Source organism: Haliaeetus albicilla, chromosome 2, assembly GCF_947461875.1.
Source record: "Haliaeetus albicilla chromosome 2, bHalAlb1.1, whole genome shotgun sequence".
In the NCBI taxonomy this organism is placed as follows: Eukaryota; Metazoa; Chordata; class Aves; order Accipitriformes; family Accipitridae; genus Haliaeetus; species Haliaeetus albicilla.
This window is the reverse complement of record NC_091484.1, coordinates 62,861,283-62,871,213: the sequence shown is the minus strand read 5'-3', so window position 1 is coordinate 62,871,213 and position 9,931 is coordinate 62,861,283. Positions and strand designations below refer to the sequence as shown.

The 9,931-nt window shown below is 53.7% G+C and overlaps 1 protein-coding gene across 4 annotated transcripts in view; it reads left to right on the top strand.

Moving 5' to 3' along the window:
* The first annotated feature begins 692 nt into the window (after positions 1-692).
* MKX (mohawk homeobox) overlaps positions 693-9,931 on the top strand; it is a 48,111-nt gene continuing 38,872 nt past the window's right edge. For 2 of the 4 annotated variants that reach the window (XM_069777689.1, XM_069777709.1), the window contains exons 1-2: positions 994-1,302; positions 3,553-3,712. In XM_069777689.1, coding sequence (XP_069633790.1) covers positions 1,121-1,302; positions 3,553-3,712 — 342 coding nt within the window. In that variant the 5' untranslated portion in view covers positions 994-1,120. Of the gene's footprint in view, positions 801-993; positions 1,303-3,552; positions 3,713-9,931 lie in introns of those variants that run through there. The other 2 variants (XM_069777695.1, XM_069777702.1) reach the window with 2 other exon arrangements.

Genomic DNA, 9,931 nt, shown 5'->3' with positions numbered 1-9,931 from the left:
GGCGCGCCGGCCGCGCCGGGGATGCTAAAGGGAGCGGGCTGTCTCCCGGCTTGGACTGCGGTCTAATTTATAATCCTTGGCCGGGGGTGGGGGACGGGACGGGGCGACGACACACAAGAGGAGACGGAGAAGGGGGGGGGGGGAGGGGAGATGTTTCCTGGTCCGGATTCATTAAACGCCGGCGTTAATGAGCGGCGCGAGGCTGCGGCTGCCGGCACGGCTGCCGCCGCGCCGGCAGTGCTCCGCGCCCGCCCGACGGGGGTCTCTCCCGCGGACAGCGTGACCCCAGCCGGTGTCTTCAGCCTCCTTCCCCGGGGCACCCACCCCCCCGCCCCGTGCACACCGGGGACTGCCCAGCCGTGCACCGGCGTCCCCTCGGCTGCCCCTCGCCGGGCTCCTACCCCCCTCCCGCACCGCCCCCCGACGCCGCGCTGCCCGGGCGGGGCCCGTGCCCTTGCTGGGGTCCCCTCGCCGGCGGTGCCCACCCCCACCCCGAGCCCCGGGGATGGGGATCGGCGGTCCCGACGGTGTGAGTGGCTGCGGGGCGGCTGTGCCTCCGGGCGCCGGCTCTGCGCATTTGGTGGTCGTTAAAAACAATTCGTTTCCCTCCCCGTTTGGGGAGGGGGAAGGGGGAAATCATTCCAGGGGAGGGGAGGGGAAGGGAAAGGGAAAGGGGAAAAAGAAGGAGAGAGGGAGAGAGAGAGAGCGCAAGTGAGGGAGAAACACCAAACCCAACAGAAAACCCGCGCTCCGAACTATTGCGACACGGAGCGAGGAGCGCGGCGGAGGCTGGCGGCGAGGTGCCGAGACGCGGGAGCGGGCCGGGCCGAGGGGGCCGTGGGAGCGGGCCGGGCCGCGGGAGCGGACCGGGGTTGGCGGGGGGGGGGAGGCCGTGGGAGCGGGCCGGGCCGTGGGAGGGGCGGGCTGCCCCCTCCCCCCCCCGTGGGTGGGCAGGCGGCGCCCGGTGCCTCCGCGCTGCCCCCCCCGCCGGTCGCGCCGGGCGGGTCTCGGCGGTTCGGCGCGGCTGCCCGGTGACCGCTGCCGCCTCCCCGCAGCGCAGAGCGAGCCCCCGCACCTCGGAGCCGGCGGCCAGCCCGACGGCGGCCCCCAGCCCCCCACCATGAACACCATCGTCTTCAGCAAGCTCAGCGGCCAGGTGCTTTTCGAGGAGGACGCCAAGGAGCGGGAGCGGAGCGGCCGGCCCTACGTGGGGGTGGTGGAGGGGCCGCACCACGCCGAGGTGCTGCTCCCCGACAGCCCGTCCATCAAGGAGAGCCTCAGCCTGCGCAACCGGCGGACGGGGTATGCCGTGCGCTCGTCTCCGCGCCGCGCAGCGGCTCCGCGGGGCGGCCCTGCGTGCCGCGGCCGGCGCTCCCGGCCGCCGCGTAGCCAGTTTGGGGTTGCGAGACGGGTTTCTGGACGGGTCCTCCCCCACGCCCCCGGGGCCGTACTCTCGGGGACCCTCATTCCACAGCTACGGTGGGAAATTCCGGCGATAGGTGATGCAGAGGCGTCCGACTGGGCTGGAATGTGCCAGACAGAGCGCTCCTGTCCTGCGGTGTTTGACCTCCCCCTCTCTGCCTCCAAACAAAAACAACCTGGGGCTCGCCCGGTTTGGTCGGGCGCTTCGTGTAATTAAAGACCCCCAAAACAGAGGCGCAAGGCGGAACGCGTGAAACCTGGGGGACGGGGCGGCCGCGGGGCCGACCCCCGCCGGCGGTGCCGGGGCAGCCGGTTCGCGGCCGGGGCTGAGGCGGGCGGGCACTTGCGCGGCCCCCGGCACTTGTTCCGCCGTCCCCGCTGGTTTGCAGCGCGCTGGGCGAACGGACGGGAAGGAGCTGCGTTGTCGGTGCGTTCCCTGGGATGGGATTTAAAGCGGACTAGCGCGATGCCAGTCAAGGGCTGGGCAAGGTGATGTTAGGATCGGGTTTGCTAGGAAGGCAGCTGCGGCTGAGCCATCTGCGGCTGATCTTTTTTTTTTTTGGTGCTGGAACAGGTGAAATAGGAGGTGATGAGAGGACGTGTTAGCTTCGGCGCGTTGTCAGCCGTAGCTCGAAGGGTTGAACCAGCGAGCGCGGACCAGACATTTCGGGTCAGCTTTACAAAGTAAAGACTTAGGAGCAGAGTCAGGAGGCACCGAAACCGAGAAATCCCGAGGAGCTGTTTTTACTGCCGAATTTCCACCTTAACGATTGCATCAGCTCGTACTTTTAACGGCGGTGCTGGGTGGTAGGACTCAGGTTAGGTTTCATCGAAATGTTGCTAGCAGACGATCGCGGCGGAGCTGGGTTGCCGAGGGAGCCCTGGACGAGGCAGCGCCCGCGGCCGCTCAGCCCGGCACGGCGCGGCTCGGCTCGGCAGGGCTCGGCACGGCGCTGCTCGGCCCGGCCCGGCCCGGCTGGCCTGGGCTCGGCTGAGCTCGGCTGGGCTGGGCTCGGCTCGGCTGAGCTCGGCTGGGCTGGGCTGGGCTGGGCTCGGCTCGGCTCGTTTCGGCCCGGCCCGGCCCGGCCCGGCCCGGCTCGGCACGCCGCAGCTCGGCGCCGTGGCGCCCCCTGCCGCCGCCGCCCGGAGCCTCCGCGCCGCCCCGCTGCCTGCCGGGCGCGCCGCCGACCCCAGCCCGCCTCTGGGTTTTCCTGCTGGTTCCCCCCGCTTTGCTCACTCGCTTTTTATTTTCGACCGGTTTTTAACAAAGAAACACCTTTTCCTTCTTTTAGTTTTTTGTTTTCTAGCGGGGCCTGACTTTCACTCCCCCCGGTTTAACCTCTTTTCCCCGGCGGGCGCGGGGCTTCGGGGGCTGCCGGCGGCGTTGGGCAGCGGCACGCCGGCTCCCCCGGGAGCACTCCTCGCTGCCGGCTCCGAGCGGGGAAACCACCCGGGAGGTGCTCGATGCCGCGGGTGTCCCTGACTATGAGTGGCAAATAAACGGGGGCGGGGGGTCAGGCGCGGCTGGCCCCGGGGGCCGCCCGCCCCGCAGCCCTCTTCTCCCGCGGGTGCCGCGCTGGGGTGCGCGGCCGGGGCCGTGCGAGGCCGGCCCTGGCCTCTCTGTAAACGCACCGACCACACGCCTGGCGGATGCCGAGCGCCGAGAGCATCGGGACACTCAGAGGCCGCACCGGCGGAGCCCCCGCCCCGCTGGAATCCCCGCGGCGGGGCCGCCCGTGCCCCCGCAGCATCCCCGCGGCCAGCGCCCGGGGCGCCGAGCCGGCCCCTCTGGGTCCGCTCCCGCGGACCCTCCACCGGGAGTCCGGGGGAGCCGCGGCCACCGCCTCCTCCTGAGCAGCCGGCCCGGGGCGAGGGTCGCGGCCGTGGGAAGACCCCGGGCACCCCGCGAGGACGGGGTCCGGCTCCCCCCGGGCAGGGCCAGACCCGGGCAGGGTGCACCCCGGGGCTGGGGCAGCCCCCCCCCCGGGCCGGGTCCCCCCTGGGGCAGGCCGCGCGTCCCTGCGCGCCTCCCGCACCCGCGGCGGCGCCGGGGAGGTCGGCCCCGGGGCCGGGGCGGGGGGGGCCGGGCAGGTGCCCGCCGCCCCCCTCAGCGCCCCTTCTCCGCGGCAGGGCGCGGCAGAGCGGCGGGAAGGTGCGGCACAAGCGGCAGGCGCTGCAGGACATGGCGCGGCCGCTCAAGCAGTGGCTCTACAAGCACCGCGACAACCCCTACCCCACCAAGACCGAGAAGATTCTGCTGGCCCTCGGCTCCCAGATGACCCTGGTGCAGGTAAGAGAACCCCTTACCCCCACCGCCGGCGGCTGCTCTGGGGCGTTTCATGGGCGGGAGGGACAGGGGCAGCACCAGCCAAAGCCCCTCTGGGAGCTGAGCGAGAGGCAGGGCCGGGCGTCGGGGGAGGCATCGGTGCAGCCAGCGAGGCCGGGGCTCCTCTGCGCATCCTTCCCTCTGCCGTCCCCAGGGCTCCCCCTCCAGCAGGACTGGGCCAAACACATCTGGGCCATCCCGGCTGGGGAGGCGCTGAAGGCAGTCGGCAAAAGCGTGTGTGCTCTCCCTCCGAGGAAAAGGTGCCCTCATCCTTTAATCTCGTTCATGAATCGAGTGGAAATATTTTTGCTTAGTCTTTAGACACCTTCAGGTTAAAAAAAAATAATCGGTAATGGGAGATTTCAGCACAGAAGAGGAATTGTAGGGGAAATTGTAGGGAGCCACTCTTTTCCCTTTTGACAATGGGCGAGAATGGAAACGGTTGCATTGTTCTGATAATAACCATCACCTGTTGCACAGACCTTAGTGTTACCACACACGCTGTGTGCGCCGGCTCAGCGTGCAGGGACTGTGCTTCTCAGTCTTGCCGGAATTATCATTATAGTGTAATTAGACATGGGGAGTAATTGTTTTGCTCTCAGGTAAAACTGCCCTGAAATGACTGGCAGCTGTGTTGCAGTAAGAGGTATAAAGTTGGCTGCGAACGTTTATAAATCTTATTGCTTTGTTCTCTTTGCCATCTGGCGCTCTATTGGAATGTGTGGTTAAATGCTATCGGTTGCTGAGTGATGCTATCTCAGGTCTGGATGCTGCAAAGATTTATGCATTGTGAATAATCCAATTTCCTTACTGCAAGCTACTGCTAGGTGCATAAAATGAAACACATGTGTTTGCAGGATTGGGTCCTCAGCGCTCTGCCTAACACATTATGCGTCACTTTGCAAAGGACATGAAGATATCAAAATAACATGAAGTATTAGGAAAAGGAGGTGGTAATTCAGCATTATTATTTTGAGTGCTCCTTCAAAAAAGCCTGTGCTGTGAACTTCGATCCTAGTAATGGCAAAATGGGAAACTTTACGCTTTAGTACCTCGCTGTGAAACTCGCACTAGAACAAACACGATAGCTTTGACAAAAATAATATTAATGTCTCAGAAAATGCCAGTTATAACTGGAAGATACAGTTAAAACAACTTCTCTTGCTTTTAAAAAATATACATGAAAGGTTTGCTCAGACTTTTAAGAATATGATTACATAGACACTATCCATTCAATGCCATAATTCAATAGGAGTAGCTTATTGGACTGTGGCTTTTAGAATATTCCTGTATTTTACATGAGGTTTAAAACATACATCCAGAATACATGTTGGGAGACTTTCACAATAATGACGTCTTCAGGAGTTGTTCTGTTCTTTTATAAATGCCTCGGAACGAACAGACAAGGGGAAAAAAATGGTGGTTTTTTGCAGTATTTCTGTCGTGGCAGCTTTGATAAATCCTGATGGGGATATGCTGTGTTAGCCTCTATAAAAGCATCAGGTGAGCCATGGCCACTACTCCACAGACTTTTACGATCTACGTAAGGTGTAGAATTAAATTAAAAAGAAACACGGAGGGCTACATTTATCTGTTAGTGACTCTAGTGGATTTACGCTGAAGCCGAATTTGACCAGCCTCATTTCTATGAACTGTAATGTTTGAAAGAGCTGTGCAAACCAGCACATCTATCTTCATTTACAGAAGCACACCATCAAAAAGAAACCCCAGATGTTTCTTCCATCATTTGGGTGCAGTGCTCTTTTTATCCAGGAATACGATAGCATCTGTACGAGAGGTAAATACATCTGTGTGGCACCAGCAGTAATTCCTGAGCCTGGAAGAACAAAACAACACACACCCCACATCTACTTTTCGGATGCCCAGGAAGAACAAGACTGTAATCCAGATCAAAATTCTTGTTCTCTGAGAATGAGAGAGAAGGTGCCAGGCTGTGATCTCAGTCACACCGGGTACATCTGAAATAGCTTCCCCGAAGGCTGCGCTCTTTCAGCTGAGTGCTGTAACCAAGGGCAGGCTCGGGACTGGGCTTCGGTGTCTGTTGGAAAGCTTTGCTTCTGTCCCAGGAGGGGCACTTTGCAAAAGCATCAGCCAGGGTCTCCTGTGATTGCTTTTCTAATCTAGTAACACCAGACGTCGTCGGAGAACCAGGAATCGGCATATGATGTTTTCTCCGGATTACACGCCTTCACGTTTGCTGACCTTTCTCGTATTTCCTGCTCTTCTTCCGTTTCTCGGTGCTGTGCCGTGGTGTTTGCTCTTGGTGGGAGCGGATACTTGCCCCCACAGCTTTCCACTCCTGCGGAGGCTGTTGTCTGCTGACAGCTGCTACCTCTTCCCAGCATCCCTCGTGTGCTGACGCCTTGTTGTTGGAAGCCCTAGGGAAGGCAAAAGATACTGTTGAAAATCCCTTTGAGTTTCCGCCAAAATGCTGTTTAGGGAATGAATGGTTGGGGTTTTTTGTTTTTCACCTGACTGCCGACCTTGGAAAAGGTCTTCAGCAGCTGCCTGGAAGATGATGTTGGTCACAGTAATACTGATAATACAGCTGTAACTCTTCTCCACATGCTTTTCTTTCATTTAATGAACCTTATTCCAGTATGTATATGATATATACGTACTATCTAGCCACAGGAGCTTTTGCAGGACTGCAGCACAGATAAAACCGATCCTTCTGTGAGTCAAGGAGGTGAAGATCCAGCCCTGTTTTCTACTGTTACTATTAGGACAGTATCTGCATGTCAAATCTTCCACAACTTTATTTTCATTAGCTTTGCTATCACCCAGTTGGCTGGTTTTAAATTAATTTATTCTACCTCACTAATATTTTGGCTTAACCCCCTGTTCCTGGGTGCAGTGGGACAGCAAGGGGGCTGTTCCAGCTGCATGTCCGACAGCACTGCAGAAGGAAAGTCAAACTCTTTCAAGGAGGTAGGATTTCGCAGGAATCATAAATCATCTTGTTTCTTAATAAGTAATAGTAAAACCTGGGGCAAATTCTGGGCTGACTTATTCCTGAGCAGGCCAACAAGGTCTTTGGGAGTCCTCAAGGCAAATGTTACTACAGCTTTTAGTGGAACAGTCCAAAGTCTTCTACTTCCCCAACTGCCAAAGCAGGAAACAAAAAAAGCAATATAGTTTGAAAAGGCATTTTATGTTTTACTCCAATTAGATTCCAATTCAGAATCCAATAATTTGTCCTATTAATATGCTACATTTTCATTTGTATTATTACCACAGTGCTTGATTTATTTTATTTAAATTTTGGTTTAGATGTTCTGTGAAATAAAAAAGAAAAATGGCCGTGTATTCCTTCCAGAAAGAAACATGAATGGCCATATTGTTGAGGAGAAGTTTTTTGCAGTACTAGGATTATTATACTGGTCATGTGCTGCTATGGATTTAATAGTATTCAGATTCATAAAGGCATATCTGGATTACTGGAGGAGGATAATCGCTTGATTTCTGTTCCTTTTCTGAAACTTTGGCCACTCTTAAGCAGTGAAGCAGAACAAATTACAATAAAATTGAAGAGTCTCTTCAGAAGTAAAGCCAGAGGGTCAATATTTCATGATGCTGATATAAGTACCTGATGCTCTTTGGGAATGACTGAGCTGCTGTAAAATATGAATGCTGGAAAGCACATCTATTATCGTTCTCCTTGGATTTTGTCGTTTTACTTCTTGAACGACTACATGATTGTTACTTTCCAAGAATAGTGAGTTTCATCATGTGTTTTTTCAAGATACTTAATTCTTTGGGAGGTTTCTGAGACACAGATTTTCCCACTGGCTTGTATGGAAATCATTGGTTTGGGTTTTTTTATTATTTTTGGAGGTCACAGTAGTGTAACTTGGGACCATGGTAAAGGATGGATGGCTTTTGGCAGCTTTGGGTGTTTCTTTTTGTAATAGCTTGAGTAAGTGTGGTGCAAACAGGCACTTGTAGTGGGTGGGACCTACAGCAGTAGGCATGCAACTTTTTAAAGACCACCTGGATACCCAAGGTAACAGTAGGGGTGGCTGAAATTAGCGACAAAACTGTCCTTGGCGTTAAGGGAGCCAGGAACAGCCTGTAATAGCTCAGGCGGTGGCCGGGGTTGAGGGTGAGTGTGTTGTCTGGTTCAGCCTGTGGCCGTGCAGCCTCTTCCAGTCCACAATCCTGGAGGTTGTCCAAGACTGAAGAGTGGGAGAGACATTGAATCTCTCGATGACTTAGCGATCAGGGTTTCCCAGCAACATATACCAGTGCCCAAGAGCAGGAAAGCACCCAGAGATACCACACCATAGATCTAGCCTAAAAATCTCTTAAGTGGATTTGCCTAACTTTCCTTCAGCTTAATGGGCCTCATTGTAATTGCATTTTGGATACGAGTTTCTGGAGTGAGTTTGCTGCTTTGTGCTTTAGCAGAAAGCTTCTCTTGTAAATGCTGACTTTAGGTTCTTTCATAATGATCAAATACTACTATTTCCTCCTCTCATAGCAGAAGACTTAAAATATGACTCATCTTTTCATATTGATATGCAGAAAGTAAAACGTTGGTATGGGGAGAATGAGCCTAAAATAAACCACGAGTACCATGCAAAAATCACTCCTGCTAAATTTAATTGCTTTTTTGTATGAGTCACACTAATACTACCCTATCTTTCTTTTCTGTACATGCCACTTCACTGATGAAATATTTCAGTATGTAATGAAATGGAGCATAATGAAATCTTTCTCGTGAGAGGTTGGAAAGCTGTCAGTTTTGTAAGATGCTGCAGTAACTGCTATAATGCTCAGTGGGACCCTGGATTGACCCATCTCTATCGTTACATACTTGATCTCAGAGTTATACTAAATCATGCAGCAGCCAGGTGACTGCTGCTTCAGCTGAGCAGTCTGGAGTGAGTTTGTTAATGGCATTAGAAAGTGGATGGATTCCAGCCCACCCTTTCTGGTTTACTATAATGATTGCTGTGTCAATATGATGAATATAAACAAGTAGCCTTGGAAGAGAATGAAAATTACTTATTCTTCTCTGCCAGCCACAGTTTTGGTCTTCTAACCTGTCATAGTAAACTACATAGTTCATAAAGGTATGTGTTTGGCCTCTGAGCGCTGATCCAGGGCTCACTGTATTTTCGGTGGAAGCCTGTTTCATGTAAACGTGATTTTAAGTAAAATCAAAGTGACAGGCTTAAGGCGCCACAGCTAAGTTCTGGGTGTGACTCTGAACTGAAGTTTTGTTTTTCCTTTAAGCAGATAGTATTTATTTTTCTCATAATCACCCTAGAAGAGATTATCGATCCAGAATAATTAGCCAAATACTTCTGTGCGATTTATACAACCTTAGCTACAATAGACAGATGAGAAAACTAGGGCCAAAATCCAATACTGAGGTCTACAGTTTGGCTTTCTAGTAGGTGGGGTAGCATGTATTGATAAAACATGTGTTAACTTGCTTTGCAGGTTAACATGAATTAAATGCTATGCTCGTTCCCCGGTCAGAATATGACTGCAGTAGTCTCCAGCTTCCTCTGTGTGCACTTTCACAACACAAAGATGTGAGTGGGGCTATAGACTCCCGACGTTCTTTACATTCTCCTTTGCAAGTAATGCTACTCTGCCTCCTTCTTGCAGAGGTCATGTCAAAATACACTTATTCCTGCAAGGAGTAAATAGCATTTTTAAGACCTGATTTATCATTAAACAAATAGTGTTAGAGTGTAGGTAGCTTGCCTCTGTTCTTGCTTGTAGTAAGGTTATGGAAAGGTCACTCTGTCAGTATCAGTATTTCCTATTTTATGTATTTTTAAGTTACAGTAGAATCAAGGCCAGCATTTTCTCAGGTATGCTTTCATGCAAAGTCATGGCAAGTGCACGCATCCCATTTGGTGGTTCGATTAGCACTGCTGGCACAGAAGACCATACTGTGCCCTTTTGCTCCTTTGGTGCCTAAAGCACTGTGAAATCCTTGTGTTTGAGCCTGACTTTGTGGTGACCCTGTATGCTAGAAGGATACTAATGTGTATGCATTTTGCAATGTCAAACTCTAGAAAATGCTTTGTAGCTGAGAAGGAAGACAAGTCAGTCTCTTGTTCAGTAGTCACCTTGTGAGGAATCTGCATCTTCACTGGTTTTTAGGGTTTCCACAACAGAAAGTTCATAAAAGCTGCTGCT